Source organism: Passer montanus, unplaced genomic scaffold (assembly GCF_014805655.1).
Source record: "Passer montanus isolate IOZ18808 unplaced genomic scaffold, ASM1480565v1 scaffold52, whole genome shotgun sequence".
NCBI lineage: Eukaryota > Metazoa > Chordata > Aves > Passeriformes > Passeridae > Passer > Passer montanus.
Genome location: NW_024370152.1, coordinates 2,942,955 through 2,961,836, shown reverse-complemented (window position 1 = coordinate 2,961,836; position 18,882 = coordinate 2,942,955). Strand labels below are relative to the sequence as shown.

Below are 18,882 nucleotides of genomic sequence, written 5' to 3'. Positions count from 1 at the left end.
AGGGGAAGGACGCCACTGTTCTGATCCTCTCAGTATGACAGAGGGCCTCTACCTGCACCTTCTTAACAGCTGTTTTCCTTGTAGTGCTTGTCTTTGTTATGAGAGAGGAATCTAACATTACTTCTCACAACTATTTCTTCTTTGAAAACAAAACTCCTGCAGACATTGCTGAAAGGCAAAGCCCTCTGGGACCTGCACTTGCCAGCTTCCAACTGGACAGTGGAGGATGTTGCCCGTTTCCTGTCAAACAGTCCAGAGGATTTTGAGACAGAAAATGGCTCTGTGTACACCTGGATGGATGCCTTCAATGAGACGGACCGGGCTATCCAGACCATCTCCCGCTTCATGGAGGTGAGATCCTGTTAGTGTGGACAAGGCGCTGGGTGAGGGCAGCAGCTTGATCTCCACTCATGCAGTTGGGTATTCTGAAAAGGGAAGATAGATATTCCTCCATCCATTTTCTGAGTACAACCAGGAGGTGGGAATCTAACTGTAGGCCTTGTTTTTGAAGTTTTTGCTTTTGTCACTCTCTGTGGTTTGCTGTCCTTCTGTTACTCACTGAAAGCTGCTGCTGTGTCCAGCAGTGTAGAAGCTCATACTTCAGTCTGGGGTTTAGCTGGGGGCTTTGATAAAGCTAGCAGCTGCTTTAAATGGGGGGAACAAGATTAGTTCTACTTCTTGCCTCACCATCTTGGGAGATGAGTGCAAACAGAAACAGGTCATGTCCTGTTAAGGGCCTGATCCAAACCTTCGGGTCTCTCTAATGATGTTTAGAGGCTTTGAATCAGACTTGATTTATTGGTAACAGATGAAATGAGACTATCTATGGAAGTTGATACTTGGATGAGATCCTGTAGGTAATACTGAAGTGCTAGCTGACCTCTTGTACAGAAAATGCCTTTGCTGGGGTATTTCTCAGTGATATATGTTTGACTGGTAGGTGACTGTCAAGCAGAAAGCAATGACAGCTCTTGCAACTTGCTGGGCTACAACAAATCATTGCAAAATAGTCTGATGCTGTTGTCTCTTTCTTGGGCGTGACATTACCATTGGAGTGTTCTCTCCCTCCACCCCACAACTAAACAAAGTACATTATAATTTAGCAGTGAATCCCGTAAATGCTTCCAATTCTGTTCCTATCTAGTGTGTCAACCTGGACAAACTGGAGCCTGTGCCCACAGAAGTCCGGCTCATTAACAAGTCCTTGGAACTTCTGGATGAAAGGAGGTTCTGGGCTGGCATAGTCTTCACTGAAATAGCTCCTGACAGCACAGACCTTCCCCAACATGTGAAATACAAGATACGCATGGACATTGATAATGTGGAAAGGACCAACAAGATCAAGGATGGGTAAGCCCTGACATCCTGCCTTATGATCAATTTCTTACAAAGGATGGGGTGAGAAGGATTTCTAATGGAAAGGTCTTGTTCCCTTGGTGCAGGTACTGGGATCCTGGTCCCCGTGCTGACCCCTTTGAGGACATGCGCTATGTCTGGGGAGGCTTTGTCTACCTGCAGGATGTGATAGAACAGGCCATCATCAGGGTTCAGACAGGCACGGAGAAGAAGACAGGAGTTTATGTGCAGCAGATGCCCTACCCGTGTTACGTGGATGACATGTATGTATGCAGGCTACTTCAGAAGCTCCCAGGACAACGAGCTTGGGAGGCATGGGCTTTTGTCATTCCTCAGGCATGGTTTTTGTCCCTATTGTCAGTGAGGAGGTGATCTCCATAGTGTTCCTAATCCCTAGAATTAGGGCACCCACATGGAGGATTTAGAATGTGTAATGACTTGCAGAGTCCTGCCCAGGAGAGTACTGGAGTTAAACATACACAGTACCTTCCTGAGGTGTGACCATATCCCCACACTTGATGCAAGTGAAAATAGCACTGGGGAAAAAAGCAGACAGATAGGCACAGGAGAGAGGAAATGAGGGCAATTGAGAGCAGTCCCCAGGCAAGGCAGCTCTTTGCACTGAGTGACAATTGCAGGTCCAGCTCCAACTCCTAACTGGCAATATGCTCTAAACCCATCCACCTCACTTCATGGTGAGACAAGGATCCCGTGTCAGGGTTTGCACATCAGCTGCTTTGTGCAGTGGAGCCTTAGCTGTCACCATGCTCTGATAGCCTTTGAAGTGGTATCTGAAGTTGCAGTAATGTTTCTCACTTGGTTCTCTTGGCCCCTTTCATTTTCTCAGATTTCTGCGTGTCATGAGCCGCTCCATGCCTCTCTTCATGACACTAGCTTGGATCTACTCAGTGGCTGTGATAATTAAAGGCATTGTGTATGAGAAGGAAGCCCGGCTGAAAGAAACAATGAGGATTATGGGACTTGACAATGGCATCCTTTGGTTAAGCTGGTTCATTAGCAGCCTTGTCCCTCTCCTGATGAGTGCAGGATTGCTGGTGCTGATCCTGAAGGTGAGTAGCCTGGTTTGACCTGGCAGCAGACTTTAGATCCTTTAGAGCCTGCTAAGCAGTGGTCTGCACTGACACACTAGGGAGGAGTATGTGGGTGTGTGTTGACCAGCCACTTTTTGGGAAGAAAATTTTGGAACAACAGGACTGTGTGGCTGAAAACAGTGGGAGGGAGTGTTGTAGATTCAGTTCTGTTGAAAAGTGCCTCTGGTACTGCCTCACTTCTGGGAAGGCTGTTGTGCAAATTGCAGGAAACCCTGCCTCCCCTGAGAGCTCTGCAGAGCTGTCTATAACAGAGGTACCTTGGAGAGCCCTTTCAAAACCTCATGCACTTATTGTTCTCCTGCCAGATGGGGAATCTGCTGCCTTACAGCGATCCTAGTGTGGTGTTCATTTTCCTCTCAATCTTCGGTGTTGTGACCATCCTCCAGTGCTTCCTCATCAGCACTGTGTTCTCCAGGGCCAACCTGGCAGCTGCCTGTGGGGGCATTGTCTACTTCACACTGTACCTGCCTTATGTGCTGTGTGTTGCCTGGCAGGATCACATCAGCTTCTCACTCAAGATTTTTGCGGTGAGTCTTGATGAAACTTTTCTGGGCACCAGGTTGTCACCAGTATGGCATTCATCAGCTGAACACTGTTACAAGGGGAGAAGTGGCAGTGGGAGGTTAATTTTCAATGTAAAAATCTTCAGGGTTGGGCTTGATAAAGAGGTTTACTGAACCTGGCAGAAGTTGCTGGGAGAGTTTTGTTGGCTTTGGTAGTAGAAGTAATGCAGCTGGACTAAGCTGCCTTAATCTCTGTATGCTGTCATACTGTACAACCAGACATACAGGCTGAAGGAACCACCTGCCTTTCCTCTGCACAGCACTTCTTACCTGTCTGAAGAGGGCAACTGTTAGCAACCTGTTGCCTTGCAGGAAAATCCAAAGAGTAAGGGAAAGAAAATAGGCAAACAAACAATGCTGGGTGGAGGTCCAGTAGAGATTTCAGGCCTCTTGGAACCTAGATCAAATATGCCACTCTGTATCTGCAAATACAGTGACAGTCCATGGAACTTGGACTTTTCATATGGACAATGTCCCTTATTCTTGTGCTACAACTGAGATGACTATTTGGAGAGTAAATATAAAAAAACTCAGTGCATGTTCATGCCTCCCATTTTCAGAGCCTGCTGTCTCCAGTAGCCTTTGGTTTTGGTTGTGAGTACTTTGCACTGTTTGAGGAGCAGGGAGTTGGTGTTCAGTGGGACAACTTCTTTGAGAGCCCATTGGAAGAAGATGGCTTTAGCATCACCACATCAGCTGTCATGATGCTGTTTGATACCTTCCTGTATGGAGTCATGACCTGGTACATTGAATCTGTCTTCCCAGGTGAGGTCTACTTCTGAGAGATAATCATGTCTTAAGGCTTTTAAGCAAATCCTTTCATCCTTTTCACTTGCTAAGGTGTAAATTTGGCCCATTTTTAAGCAGAGCTATGTAAAGGTCATGGAGCAAAAGCAGCATCAGAGCAAGGTTGTTGCTTGCTGCTAGCAGTGAGTGTTGCCCAGCACAGAAGCATGACTCCATTGTGGCCATGGCTGATCTAGCCTCAGAAGCTTTGCTGTACTTCTCTTGCTCCCTCCTCTAAAGTTCACAGACTGTGCTGCAAGAGAGGAGCTGAGTATCAGTAGCACATGTGGTACTAAGTACCTTTCAGCATAGGGTTTTTAACCCTGAAGTGAAGTTAGATGTCTCTTACCCAGAGTCTGTCAGTGTCTTCATATAGAAAGATTTCTCCTTAGTGTCTCATCTGGAGGCTTACTGTGGGTGGAGTACTTGCCTTCTTGTCCTGAAAGCTAATTAAAGAAAAGGGACAGATGCACTCAGGCTCATGTAATGCTTTTGTTTTCAGGCCAGTATGGGATTCCCAGACCCTGGTACTTTCCTTTCACAAAGTCATATTGGTTTGGGGAGGAACCACAAGACAGACAGCACCCCCATCCTGGCCAGAAGGGATCTTCAGAAGGTAAGTGCTGGACACAGACTCTTTCTGAAGTGTTAAGGTTTGCCTTTTTCTGAAATGAGAGTCCAAGGACAGCAGGAGCAGTACTGGCACGGATAGGTGAAATTGGTCACCCTTTTGTTATCCTGCATTGGGTATGCTGATCAGGTGGGTGCATGCAGATAAACCCAAGATACTTTGTGCACCTGAGTGCAGCTGGGTACTTCAGGCTGATGGAGTTGAGAAGGCCTAGTTTTTTGTCTGACCCTGGTAAAACTGGAGATCTCTAACTCCTAAATTAGCCCAGGAGAGAGACAATAGCTAAATGACAACTTCTGTGGAAGATTCCTATCTCTGAGGAAGAAAGCAGTCAGTTCTTCATATAGCTCATTCCTTCACAGGCTTGGGGGAATGTGATGTCTATTAAAACTCCCATGCAATTTTTGTTAAAACCTATCAGATCTCTCTACGTTGTGTTTCCTTCCAGTCTGCAAGGAAGAAGAGCCAGTGCATCTGAGTCTTGGTGTTTCCATCCAGAACCTGGTCAAGGTTTACCGTGATGGCAAGAAAGTTGCTGTAGATGGTCTCACACTTAACTTCTATGAAGGACAAATCACCTCCTTTCTGGGACATAATGGAGCAGGGAAAACCACTACCATGTAAGAATAAAATAATGATTTTAGAGAGAAGGGAAGTGACTGAATACTGCAACTCCTGTCCATATAGTAAAGGTAGCCATAGAACTGCAGTGTGCAAGTGGTGCAGAGTAGAATGCCTCTGCTGATTTAGCCTAGTTGTGCTGCTGCCTTATAGATATAGGGGACTGGAACCACAGAGGGTTCAGGTTGATGCTGGGTCAAATGAATCTGTAGGTGGCATTTTGTAGTAATGCCATTTGTGATTCCAACTTACCAGTGAAAGAAAGCAAGTTGGTACTGAAAGAACAAGAAGCTTTTAGAGGAAAAAAATCTTTCCTTCATGCAGCTATGTGGGTGTTCTTTGATCACCACTGGAGCTGATTTGTGGTTTGGTTTATTTAAAATCCATTAGTGAGATGTTTTTCAAAGTACTTTCTTGATATGGGAGTCCCTAGGGTTTTCACCTACTCTTAATTCAGCCTTCTACTGTTTCCTGGTGGCAGAACCTGCTGATCTGTTCTGCTTTTCTTGCAGGTCCATTTTGACTGGCTTGTTCCCCCCAACTTCAGGAACAGCCTTCATCCTGGGCAAAGATATTCGCTCTGAGCTTAGCACCATCAGGCAGAACCTGGGTGTATGTCCACAACACAATGTGCTGTTTGACTTGTGAGTATCACGTTGGATATGTAGGACTGATGCTATCCAACAGATGTTTGTGTTCTCTGGGAAACAGCAGTGTGCTTTTGGCTTTGACAGTTCTTTTTCTGTGTGTGCAGGGTGTGAGACAGTGGTGTGGTGTGGAATTGGTACAGGAACATTCTGTTTATTAGCACAATCCTAAGTGCCTGGGAATGACCAGCAAGAGCTTACACTTTCATCTTTCATGTCTGTTAATAATGTACTCTACTCAGCTAGGCTAAGTGTTTCCCTGGTGCCTAGTGATTTAGGTTGTTTGTGGTAATGTCAAGCATCCTTAAAAAAGGATTATTTACATGGGTACTGAATAGAGCCACACCCTGAAGTCAGGTCCAAACTGAACGCACCTAGTCTGTGGCTCCTTCCTGAAACCTCAGCCTTAAGAGATGTTTTCCTGAGGAAAAGAAATGCCTGCAGTAATGCTAATAAAAGGGATTAATCCAATATGGTGCTTTCAACTCTACCCTGAGGCTGCATTTGTTCCCTAGGCTGACTGTGGAGGAGCACATCTGGTTCTACGCTCGGCTGAAAGGGCTGCCAGAAAAGAAGGTGAAAGAGGAGATGGAGCAGATGGCAACAGATGTTGGTTTGCCTCACAAACTGAAAGCTAGAACAAGCAAGCTCTCTGGTAGGTTCAGATCTTTTACATTTCTCAGCCTCAGAAACACTCCACAGACTTTTGCAGAGGTTGTGTTACGGACCTTGATGGGATCCTGCAATTATAGACTACTATAAAATTAAGCATTTAAGGAAGTCAGTTATTTATTAAATACCTAATCAGTGTATCTTAGTAAACATGACAATCTTGCACAGTCTCAAGCTCTCCAATGGCCCTAACAATTCTCTCACTTTCTCTGAGTATTTTGTATTTTTTTCCATCATGACATAGTTCAGCTGCATTTGCTGTGTGTTGCCCAAAGCGTACTAATATATTTGAGATTTATGCGTCTAGGTGAGAGCGGCTTGGACCGTAGTCTACAAGTCTCTTGCTGTTTGTGAATCATACATGCATTCCTTATACTGACTTCTTCCCCTTCGGCTGGTGATCTGGAGTGCCTTTCTCCTTTGTTCAGTAGGGGCAGAATTCCTGTGTCAGTCTGTACCAGATACTAGAGGGACTGACATGCCTTTGTCTTACTCAAGTGTCAGAACAGACTGCACATTTAACTTTGGGGAGGGAGAGCAGATGACTGTGGTTGACTTTAGTATTGAGGAATGCAGTTCCTTGTTTTTGCCTCTGGAACACTTCCATGGAAGGGGAGTCTCATGGGGACTTATTTCTGCAGCTCAGGCTCTGGAGACCTGTGTTCCAGATCCCCAAATATGCTTAGGCCTCCAAACTGGCGATTTGCTACCCCTGGTGCTGAGACAGTACAGTTCACTGTGGGCATGCAAGGTGTGGTTCCCTGCAGTAGGAGGAGAATTAGACTCCACTACGGAAAGACTTTCCAGATGAATTATCCATTGTCCAGAAAGTGGTGGGGCCCTGAAGGCCTGAAACAGCAGCAGTACTCCTCAGTCTGCTTTCTTTCAGAGCTCATTATCCACCATGCTGCAAGTATTACTGTTCAACTCATCTCTGCATCAGCCTGAACCTCTTTCTTGTGCCTGACAGGTGGCATGCAGAGGAAGCTCTCTGTTGCCTTAGCTTTTGTTGGTGGCTCCAAGGTTGTCATTCTGGATGAGCCTACAGCTGGGGTGGATCCTTATTCTCGCAGAGGAATATGGGAACTGCTTCTAAAATATCGGCAAGGTATGTCATCTTTACTCTGAATAAATGTATGGTGGAAGGCAAAAGAAAATCAATCTGATTCTTGACTGTTCCCAAAATAGCAACATGTCTTTGCAAATTTATTGTTGCCTGCACCAAGGAATGAACAAAGACCATGCAGGACAAGGATGCTCAGATCTCTCACCTGTATATCCTTCTCCTCCTATTCATGTCAGAATTAATGAACAAAAATTTTTACTGGATTATGACTGAGGGCAGGTGAAGTCAGAAAATCACCCTAGGTGTTCATCAATGTCCTGTTCTACTCCATGCAACCAGCCTTGCAGACATGAAATTAAACCTGCTGTTGCTGAGCACAAGAGCCAGCAGACAGTGGGGAGAATAAACCCATGACAGTAGTTGTGAACCTTCTCCATAGTCCTGGTCTTATTCAAAGGAGCCAAAATTGTGGCATCAACCTCCCATCTAGCTTCTGAGCAAGATGCAGGTGATTGTGGCTCTGTTGTGGCAGCACAGGTTTGTTTTGACTTAGCAGCTGCGTCTTCCTTGCTCTCTTCCAGGTCGCACCATCATTCTCTCCACGCACCACATGGATGAGGCAGACATTCTGGGGGACCGGATTGCCATCATTTCTCATGGAAAGCTCTGCTGTGTTGGCTCTTCTCTCTTCCTGAAGAACCAGCTGGGAACAGGCTATTATTTGACCCTGGTCAAAAAGGATGTAGATTCTTCTCTGAGCTCCTGCCGAAACAGCAGCAGCACAGTTTCCTATCTGAAAAAGGTACAGCTGGCCTTTTCTGCTCATGTTTATTCTTTCTGCATGAAATCTTAGGGTTTTTGGAAGCAGCAACCAAGATTTTTGATGGTAGAATGTCTCAAAAGAAAATCCCATGTTCTTTGAAAGAAGTGTTATTTGTCTGGTGGGTACTGTGCCCAGACCATGTCTCATTAAACTGTTGTGTAGGACATACATCCCCATTATAGTTTCTTTCAGTGCCAGTGGTCTCAAGTTTATCAGAGAAATACAAAATAAGTGAAGTATATTTTTGTAACAGTGATCTTACTTCTGTTTTAGCCCTTTGTAGTGCTATGTCTCCATCTGCAGCATCTGGTTGGACTTACTTAGTATGTAGCATCTGGTGGGCCACATAACAGAAAATAATGTTTGTCTTCTCTTTTGGATAAACAGCAGAAAATAATGTTTGTCTTTTCTTTTGTCACCAGGATGACAGTGTCTCCCAGAGCAGCTCTGATGCTGGCCTTGGCAGTGACCATGAAAGTGACACATTGACAATAGGTGAGGTTTGGAAAAAAAATTAAGATTGAATCCCATGTGAAATTAGCTCTGTAGCTCGCCTTGGATGGGTATCTTAACTTTGTTGCTCCAAGGTAGCTACACTCTTTGGAAAATTATTAAATTCACAGTGATGGTATTTTAAATATTGGCATGCATTTCTTGAGTGAGCCATTTTGAATTCAAGCTGTCCTGAAATATAATAAGCAAATATATAGTTGTGTGGCCTGTTAGCAGTGTATGATGTTGGTGAGCTGTACATAATGATTTATTTGCAGGTCTTCCAGCAGCATGTACAAGCACTCCCAAGTTCTGCACATAAGAAGTATAGCCAGACTTTAGTCCAGGCTTTTATCCAGTCTCGTGTTAAATTAAAAAGAAATGGCACTTCGTGGAAATAAGCTTCTTTCCAGAGATGTCCTGTTTGTCCTCCTTTTCTTCTGGCAGGATTTTTAAGACTGAGCTCTTTTTTCCACATAATGAGTGGTAATCAGAACAGAACTATCTTTTACTTTTGTTTTTTCTAGATGTGTCTGCAATTTCAAATCTCATTACAAAACATGTTCCTGAGGCAAGACTGGTGGAGGACATAGGTCATGAATTAACCTATGTCTTGCCATACAAAGCTGCTAAAGAGGGAGCTTTTGTGGAGCTGTTCCATGAAATTGATGACCGTCTTTCTGATCTTGGCATTTCTAGCTATGGCATCTCGGAAACTACTCTGGAGGAGGTTAGTGAGCTGCTGATTTCTGTTTGTCTTAAACTAGGCAGAAGGAATCATGGCAGAATTAAGAATGAGATGAAGCCTTATTGCTTACTGTAAAAATTGACAGAACAGGCAGCTTTGTGTGCCTCTCCAAAAGGAATCGTCTTCTGCCCTGTGTAAGAGTGTGCTCACAGAGGTGTGCATTAAAAACTGGAACGTGGTAGAGACAAGCAAGGACAAATCCTATGTGCTCATCTGCACTTTGCTGAGATGTCATGTATAGGCTGGCCCCTGATTTGGCTTCTAATATTTATGTTATTTTTAGGGATGCTTTGTGTTGCATTTAACAGAAATCATACATTTCAGTACTGGATACATACATTACATGAACAATTTAGACATATGCCCTTGTCAGTGATTTTTTTGTGGTTTCAGGGTTTGTTCTATGTGACTGTGTTCCAGCTGCCAAGTCTCTCTTTTTTATCACAGAAGTATCAGGCACATTATCTCTGTGTAGGATCTTTATTTGTTTACTTTTAAAGAATGATAAGGGAAACTGAAACAATGGTTTTGTCACTTACTGAGGTTGCTCTCTAGGTCCTTCACAGCTGTGAAGACCTTGGTTGTTATCTGCAATTTGAAAACAGGTTATTTCTGGTTTAGGAGAGTCCATGGGTCAAGCTCTATGAAGGTGCCTATTCAACCAAGAGCTGTTAGACATCAGGAAATATGAGATTCACCAAGTTTAGTTACTAGGTCTGTTTCTGAGACACAGGAAATAGCTCATATTTGAGATGGCCTGTGAACTCATATTGGAAAGGGGGAACAGCTGGTAGCAGTCTGGCTCCCAGAAACTAGACAGAAGCCACAAAGTCCATATCGCCATCATGCAGAGGATAAACTCAGTATCCTCGGTTCTCTCATTGCACCTGCCAGTCTCACATGGCATCTTCTGAAGCAGTACCCACAATATCTCTTCTCTTTTGATTTTCACTGGCACTTATCATTCTTTTTCAGATCTTTCTGAAAGTGGCTGATGATAGCGGTGTGGATGCAGAAACCTCAGGTGGGTGTAGTTGTCCCTTACAGAAGTGACACATACCAAGGTGTGACAGAGCCTGATTGAGACTGAACTGAAGCTCTTCTGTCCTAGTATTTTTAATGACCTGAAGTAGCTGGGTTTAGTGTATTTAATGCATGCTTTTATGTGCTGTAAAGGTCAATTGACTCAGTAGCATATTTATTTTGAAATAGTGAAGAGTTTCTGTTGTTTGAGTATATTGCAAATTACTTGACTGACACTGTTGTCTGCTCTGAAAAACTCCTGATGCATCAGACCACAGTAGGGTCCAAATTACTTTCTCTTTCAGAGAGCAGTGCTCATAACAGCAAACTGCACTTGTAGTCGCATGGCTATATATGACTCTCATGTCATTGCAGAATGACCATCTTGGTTTTGTTTTCACTTGCACTGAAGTCACTCCAGATCCGCTCCTCCGTTTGCAAATGGAAGACCTGTAAAATGAAAATGATATTGCTTTGTTTTTTCTGGGGCTGGCTGGAGATTAACTGAAGCAGTTCAGCTAATCATAACTGCATTATTTTCAGATGGTACATTGCCAGCCAGAAGGAACAGACGTGTGTTTGGAGACAGACAGAGCTGCCTTCGTCCGTTTACAGAAGATGATGCATTTGATCCTAATGACTCAGACATAGATCCAGGTATTGCTGGAGTTCAAGCCTGTTTTCTTTCTGTGGATGCTCTTTCATGTTATAAGTACTGCAGATCTAAAGGCTGAGTCTGCCAAAGGAGTGGTGATTTATTTGCCTTTAGAAATAGTAGACAGTGCAGGATGCACAGCCTGCTCAATCCTCCCATCACAGCTCAGAGATAAGGGAGAAAACACATTCATGTAAATTTCTGTTGTTATTGCTGCTATGTTTTTTTTTGTTTTTGGTGAGTGAGAGCGGTTGCTCCAGCCATCACCTTGTGTCTTCAGCACAGACAGCATCTCTGAACTTTTAATAAGGGTCATTTCTTCTTGCTAGCAGAATCCAGAGAGACAGACCTTCTCAGTGGCATGGATGGGAAAGGCTCCTACCAAATGAAGGGCTGGAAGCTCACCCAGCAGCAGTTCATGGCTCTGTTGTGGAAGAGGATGCTTATTGCCAAGAGAAGCCGGAAGGGCTTTTTTGCCCAGGTGAGAGCCTCCAACATGAGCAAAGTTCCTCATCAGGGGCAGCTCTGGACTGTATGTTGTAGTCTGAGTTGATGGTGGACTAAAAACCTCAAGGGAATGCAGATAACCAAAATTAGTCTACACTGCACATGGAGGCAGAAGTGAAGCACTTGCCTGTGCAGGTGAAAGGAGTTGTACAATAAACCATGTGATTACAATATTCTTGCACAGAAGAATGTAATTTTGCCCTTGAGAACAGCATTTGCAGCTAAATCCTCTGCAGCTGAAGTGAATTCCCTGATCAAATGCCAAGATAGATCTTGGATTGGTGTCTAGCACTGCTTTGGTGTAAATAGCAAAGGTATTCCTGGGAAATTTTGAAAAAGTTTTGATCCAATAAATGAATCATATGTAATTCCTGATGCCTCTGGAAACATTTGCTTATAAAAAGTGTTTTTTCCTTACAGATTGTGCTGCCAGCTGTCTTTGTGTGTATTGCTCTCATGTTCAGCCTGATTGTTCCTCCATTTGGGAAGTATCCCAGCCTGGAACTACAACCCTGGATGTATGATGAGCAGTACACTTTTATTAGGTATGTTTTGTGTGGCCTATAAATTATCTTCTTTCCGAACGTGAATTACTGAGTTCCTTAACAGGTTGTTTTGGGCTTTGTGCTTATCTCAGAAGCACATTTGTTCAACTCTCAAAGAGTTATGTTGTTTTCTTCTTTGACCTTTAAATCAGCTCTAAACCAGCTCTAAGTACAGGCAAGGTCATATCCATTTCTGAATGGTGCTGTCACTCTCCTAATAATACTGTGTACAAAGACTTGGAATGTGTGTGTGCTCTTAGGCCAAGCATTCTTAGGCAAATCCCTGCCCACATCCTTTCACTGTGCTCTTGGCCCTGCTCTGTTGCTCTTTTGCTGCGTGCTTGTTACCACACTGACTGATAATGTTTTGCTGCTGTTCCCATAGCAATGATGCTCCAGAAGATGCAGGCACTCACAACCTTTTGGATGCTCTTCTTGATAAGCCGGGGTTTGGGACACGCTGTATGCAGGGACATTCCATCCCGTAAGTAGAACTCTGGTCTGGCAACAGGAAGCACATCCCTGGTAGCTCTAGCTGACTTTAGGAAATTATAGTAATGCATGGTCAGAGCAGGATTTAAGCCAAAAGACTTGTAAGCAATTTTTCTGCTCAGAACCTTTTTCAAAGTTGCCAGCTCTCAGTCCGGTGAGGAAGTTGAGGTTTGGGTGCAAGTCCTTGCTGATAGAGATGGAAAGGAGAGAGCAAATGACTCAAGTTACTGTTTGATCCAGAACTTGGTGAAGGACCTATTTGTTGGTGTATGTTATTGACTGTAGCTATTCCCACTACACAATCCTTTGTTTCCAGCTGAATTAGAAACCTGAGTTAGCACCCCACAAACACCAGCAAAAAGAGTGGAGAGCCAGACAGCATTTGTTGTTTCCTAACTCTGCCACCTGACTTGGTGCACGACCTTAGGCAAGTCACTGAAAATCTAGTCTGTGAATGTAGAAGAGGTACACACTCCAAGAGTCCAGGATGGTGTGTCCAGAAGACCTGCAGCTCATGCTTACAGGATGATGGGGAGGGAGGCAAGGTGTCTGATATCATGGCCAGTGATGGCAAGTAGGCTGCATCCTTCATAACAGGCATGAAAGCCTAGCTATTCCACCAATGGGCCATGAGGAAAAAGCTGCCCACTTCTACCTTGGCAAAGAGCAGTGTTTTGATGCCCCAAAGGCAGAAACATATCCAAGAAGTCATCCAAGAAGATTGTCTTCTGTGATCTTAAAAACACAGGATATCTCAAGTTGGAAGAGACCCATGAGAATCATTGAGTCCAGCTATCTGCTTCTTGGAGGACTACTTGTAACTAAACCATGTGACTAAGCACATTCACCAGGTGCTCCCTGAACTCTGGACAGTGTGCCTGCTGGGACTGAGTGAAACAAAGCATTTAATTATAATGCAAAGAGGGAAGTGTCTGGCCCTACAGTGTTGGCCAGACTCAGTTTCTTGGGCAGTGGGATCTGTTAAAACCTGCAGTCTGATCTGTTACTCTGAGCTGTTTATCTCTGTGAGGTCAAGCTTCTTTGAGAAACACACTGCCTCTTCTAGGGACTGTGGAGTTTGATCTTTAAATCTCTTGTAAGCAAATACCATCATATTTGTTTTAAAAACTGCTTTTTTCTTGCCTCTTTCCAAACACAGGGACACTCCTTGCACTGTGGGGCAGAAGGAATGGACCACTGCTTCAGTCCCAGAGTCAGTGCTGGACATCTTCCTGAAAGGTAACTGGAGCATGGAGAATCCTTCCCCATCTTGCGAGTGTAGCAGTGAGAAGATCAAGAAGATGCTGCCTGTGTGCCCCCCTGGTGCAGGTGGCCTGCCACCCCCACAGGTAAGAGGGGTGGTACTGCAATGAGGAATGCTCATGAGGAGCAGAGTGGCTAGGTGTGATTCTTGCATGCAGCATTTTATGAGATTTATTTCACTCAGCACTTGTGTTTTCTGATGAGCATTTATCTGTGTTTTCTCTGGTGACACCAGCGTGAGCAAGACACAGCTGACATACTCCAGAATCTGACAGGCCGCAATATATCAGACTACCTAGTGAAGACCTATGCGCAGATCATTGGGAAAAGGTAGCTGTTGAACACTCCCCCTTCCCTCCCCGACAAACCCTGCTTGCTCTATGGGTGATGCACAGATCAGGCAAATAATCCTGGGCAGCCCAAATTCTTCAGTAGTGAGCCAAATCCACTCAGGTCCTCAGATAGGCCTGATCCTCAGCTCAAGTGATGTTTCTGCTTTGTGAGTGATTCTGTGTGCTGACCCTCACAGGCAGATTACGGGGGAAGCCAAGGGATTACACTGAACGGGAATGGTAGGAGCTATATCAGATGTGATAGGCTATTGCACTCTTTTCCCTGGCTATGTGCCTGCAGCTTTGTTATGTCTGTCTCTCCTCTGGTTCTGTATTATATATCAACTCTTTTTTCTCTCTGCAGCTTAAAGAATAAAATCTGGGTGAATGAGTTCAGGTGAGTTACTGCATTTTCCTTTGCTTGTATATGTCCACTAAACCTTGACTCTAGTGTTTAGCAGGATACATCCACCCTGCTTTGCAGTTTGTGTTATAGGACTCTTAACTGCCAGGTATTGAAGGAAGATGTTTAAGGATAAACTGGAACAACCCCAGCGCACTGGACAGCATGTCCACCTTATGCAGAGAGCAGTCTTGAAAAGATTTGCATGACCAGCATGCTGGTACTCTATTCTGTAAGGTGCTATTCTTCCAAGCGAGGGCAGCAGGGACACATCCTGCTTTGCCTGCAGCAGAGAAGAGCTGCCTTTGGACTGCATGCTGAGCACTCGTGATATAAGTGTTTAACCCCAGAAACAGAGTAGAAGACTTCATGGCTAAGCACCCATGTAGGAGAATGAAAGTCATTCCTTCATGTAAGAGTGGACATGCTAGCCTTGGGTGTACTGCAGGAAGAGGAGACATGGACATGGAGAGGGATAAGGAGTAGCATTTTGTGGAGGTCCATGAATAGTTGTTTCTTAGCATCACTTTCTACCTGAACTTTCAGGTATGGTGGCTTTTCCTTGGGAGCCAGCAGTTCCCTCGTGCTTCCTCCAAGTCATGAAGTCACTGATGCCATTAAACGGGTGAAGAAAATTTTGGAGCTGGCACAGGTGAGCAGTTGTTTCCCATAAGCCCAGGATGCACTAAATACTGAATCTTTTTACATGGGAGATGACTTGGAAGCCATAAAATGAGGAGCATGTGTATGTTAGCTGTGTCCACTGACTTGTCCCCACTACCACTGAGCTGGAATCTCCCAGGTTGTTGTCTGGGAGTAGCAGAAGTCTTGAAGACACGCTCAGCTAAAGCTTGCCCAGCCCATGTTGCTGATGTGTGTTCTGCCCAACACCAGTTGCAAGCCAGTGGGAATTGTAGACATCTGAATGTTTTGTGGCAGGACAGGGTGGGCTGTCTTTTGGAATTAAGAAGTGGTTGCTGCCATTTTCAAAACCTCATTTGAACCTTCCTGTGCTGAGTCTGCCCTGGCTCAGAAGAGAATTTGGGCCACTATTTTCTTCTGAGACTGCCTGCCTGCAGGCTGCAATATCTCTGAAGGTTGCCTGCAACTTTGGTTAATACATTTTGCTGGGAAAAAACAAGGCATAAGACTGACCCTTCTTACCAGTGAGACTACAGAAAGGAAAGGGTGAAGGGAAACCACAGTTACTTAGTGGTTTCTTACCACTTACCTTCTTACCACCTCCACTTTGGCGGGTAGAGGCTGTTGAATTGGCAGAAAGCTGTCAGAGCTGTGAAAAACATTGTGTAGTCTCTGTTAGACCCCAGGGCATGAATAAAGGTGTACTTGGAGGGGAAGTAACTGTCTCTTTGCTGTTTGCAGGGGAGTTCTGGGGATCGATTTCTCAACAGTTTATCAAGTTTCATGAAAGGCCTGGACACAAAGAACAATGTGAAGGTAAATTAACCAATCCTCATTTCTGTGCCTGCTATTTGAAGCTCTGGTGACTTGGAGTTCCAGCAGTTTGTCTTGGAAAGCTTTATAGACCAGAGTTCTCTGTATTTGTAATGGAGCAAATGTAGCTTGTAGTTTTATGTGGACTTCCTCAAAATCTGTTTCTCCTGTAGAGTCTAGGCCTAAATGGCAAAAAGAGTTCAGTGCTGAATCAGTGATAGCTTCCAGGAGCCTCTTGTGTTTATTGATTAAACGGTGTGTTCTGCCCCTGAGCAAGCTAGCTGGAGTGATATGGAAAGAAATATACCCTCAACAGAGGAAGGGATGTTCTGAAGGGCTTAGGAAGCTTTTGGGTAGCTGACCTACCTGGTGCCTTTCTGATGTTGATGTGGTGTCTTGTAGGTGTGGTTTAACAACAAGGGCTGGCATGCCATTGCATCCTTCCTGAATGTGATCAACAATGCCATCCTTCGGGCCAACCTCCAGCAGGGTGAAAATCCAAGTGCTTATGGGATCACTGCCTTCAATCACCCACTCAACCTCACCAAACAACAGCTCTCTGAAGTAGCTCTGTAAGTAGTGACATGACTATGAATGGGTTTGGGCTTATTGCTGATGACTGAAAACAAGCAACATGGGAAGTTTTGGACCTACTGGTGGACAGTCAGTGGCCTCTGCCATTTAGAGTCTTAACACGCAGGCCTTATTTTATCTGGTCTGGGGAGGTGGCAACCTGTGATGCTGAGAACTCACTGTTGAACAGCACTTCTGTACAAACTTTCTTTGTCCTCGAGTCCCTGGAAGCTGCAGTTTTTAAGAACCAGTCCTTTTCAGGAATCAGACCTTCTGCAACTCTAGGAAATCCCTCTCAGCCACCTTCAGAAAGGTGACCATATTTATATATGGTCATTCTTTTGTCCTCACCATTTGACTAGGAACCACTAATAGGTCCTGTTGAGTCTTACTCACTGTCTCAAGCTGGGGGGCACACAGTAATGCAGATAATGGGGAAATACTGCTCAACTTTGAAACAACACCAAAAAAAGACAAACCCCAACAACCCCAGGAAATGGATTATGTGGGAAACAAAGTGGTGGTAATAAGGAAAGCAGAAAGCAGTCTATTATCCTGAAGTTATTAACCAGTCTTCAGGTTGTGATGCTGTGTTTGAGATGCCAACAGACTGTGTATGTTCCCTTTGTTATATGGCTGGAGAAGAACTGTGCAGTTGGCTGGAGAAGAACTGTGCAGTTAAGAGAATCTTGCATGGTAATTAATTACTCAGGATTCTGAGTATAAGGACAGACTAATGACAGCAGAAGAAGAAATAGTTTCTGCCCTGCCCTGCATGAGCTGCCTCATTTCATCTCAAAGGAGCCAGTACCAGCATACAAACAATTTGCTTTCTTCCTTTTTTTATCCAGGATGACCACCTCTGTGGATGTCCTTGTGTCCATCTGTGTGATCTTTGCCATGTCCTTTGTTCCTGCCAGCTTTGTGGTTTTCCTTATTCAGGAACGTGTCAGCAAGGCTAAACACTTGCAGTTCATCAGTGGTGTGAAGCCTGTTATCTACTGGCTGGCCAACTTTGTGTGGGATATGGTAAGGACTTAGGCTGGGCTAAACTATCCTCCGTTCTGTTTTTCCAGGGTGTCTTGAAGTGCACAGTGCAGTTTGTTCCAGTGGGCACCATGTTATTTCAATGAGTAACAACCGTGGCTATGACTCTTGTGTTTTCTCTCATGGGGCAGTGCTTCATCTCAGTGGGTCAAGGAGTACAACAGAGGATGGAAGGACAACCATTAAGCTCAATCGTTAGCATTTATTATGTCACTCTAAAGTACTTGCCCAAAAATGTTTGTTTATGTAGCCCCTTGTTCTGCTCTGTCCAAAGCAGGTTTTCTCAACCTGTGGTGTCTGAAACCTCTGAGGGTCTACTGACTACTTCTAGAGGGACTAAGTAATGTAAATGTGTACTGTATTATGGTTAACACATATGACACTTTTAGGAGTTTCCCATTGAAAACAGCTTTGGGAACACTGAAGAGTTTTGAAAACTATTGGATTACAGCAGAAAAAAATCTCTCCATTTTTTATGTCACCTGGAAAGAAATCTAAAGTCATGTTTTTCACCTTCTAGTGCAACTACATTGTTCCGGCCACACTAGTTGTCATCATCTTCATCTGCTTCCAACAGAAGTCCTATGTATCCTCCTCCAACTTGCCTGTGCTGGCTCTCCTCCTGTTTCTCTATGGGTAAGGGATTTCTTTTCACAGGATGACTGGGAAGGCTTTTAGACTTGGAAGGTTCTTACTTCATGTTGCTGCCTTTTCTCTTGCCAGGTGGTCCATCACCCCTCTCATGTATCCGGCCTCCTTTGTGTTCAAAATCCCTAGCACGGCATATGTTGTGCTGACCAGTGTGAATCTCTTCATTGGCATCAATGGCAGTGTGGCCACCTTTGTCCTGGAGCTCTTCACCAACAATGTATGTTTTTCCAGAGGCTCCTCAACTGTTTTGTGCTGCTACAGTCTTGTTCCATGTTGGTTCCATCTTGGTACAGGTTCTTCATCTGGTGCCTTTAGCAGCCAGATCTCCAGAAAAGCTAGGCCCTGTATGCGTTAGCTTCAGCTAATGTTTAAACACAGCTGGTAGAAATGGGTTAAAGCCCCCTTTAGAAAAGCTTGCA

The 18,882-nt window shown here is 44.5% G+C and overlaps 1 protein-coding gene across 5 annotated transcripts in view; it reads left to right on the top strand.

Annotated features, from left to right (window-relative positions):
* Nucleotides 1-18,882, top strand: part of ABCA1 (ATP binding cassette subfamily A member 1) — a 93,295-nt gene that overhangs the window by 65,056 nt on the left and 9,357 nt on the right. For 4 of the 5 annotated variants that reach the window (XM_039724044.1, XM_039724041.1, XM_039724042.1 and 1 more), the window contains exons 12-39: nt 163-351; nt 1,145-1,350; nt 1,443-1,619; nt 2,204-2,426; nt 2,774-2,995; nt 3,592-3,796; nt 4,320-4,433; nt 4,897-5,068; nt 5,582-5,713; nt 6,232-6,371; nt 7,359-7,496; nt 8,036-8,256; nt 8,700-8,772; nt 9,297-9,499; nt 10,493-10,541; nt 11,084-11,197; nt 11,525-11,676; nt 12,123-12,247; nt 12,633-12,731; nt 13,899-14,088; nt 14,238-14,332; nt 14,699-14,731; nt 15,284-15,389; nt 16,121-16,195; nt 16,595-16,764; nt 17,617-17,794; nt 18,333-18,448; nt 18,536-18,680. In XM_039724044.1, the coding sequence (XP_039579978.1) occupies nt 163-351; nt 1,145-1,350; nt 1,443-1,619; nt 2,204-2,426; nt 2,774-2,995; nt 3,592-3,796; nt 4,320-4,433; nt 4,897-5,068; nt 5,582-5,713; nt 6,232-6,371; nt 7,359-7,496; nt 8,036-8,256; nt 8,700-8,772; nt 9,297-9,499; nt 10,493-10,541; nt 11,084-11,197; nt 11,525-11,676; nt 12,123-12,247; nt 12,633-12,731; nt 13,899-14,088; nt 14,238-14,332; nt 14,699-14,731; nt 15,284-15,389; nt 16,121-16,195; nt 16,595-16,764; nt 17,617-17,794; nt 18,333-18,448; nt 18,536-18,680 (4,062 nt within the window). The remainder of the gene's footprint in view (nt 1-162; nt 352-1,144; nt 1,351-1,442; nt 1,620-2,203; nt 2,427-2,773; nt 2,996-3,591; nt 3,797-4,319; nt 4,434-4,896; nt 5,069-5,581; nt 5,714-6,231; nt 6,372-7,358; nt 7,497-8,035; nt 8,257-8,699; nt 8,773-9,296; nt 9,500-10,492; nt 10,542-11,083; nt 11,198-11,524; nt 11,677-12,122; nt 12,248-12,632; nt 12,732-13,898; nt 14,089-14,237; nt 14,333-14,698; nt 14,732-15,283; nt 15,390-16,120; nt 16,196-16,594; nt 16,765-17,616; nt 17,795-18,332; nt 18,449-18,535; nt 18,681-18,882) is intronic. The other variant, XM_039724045.1, reaches the window with a different exon arrangement.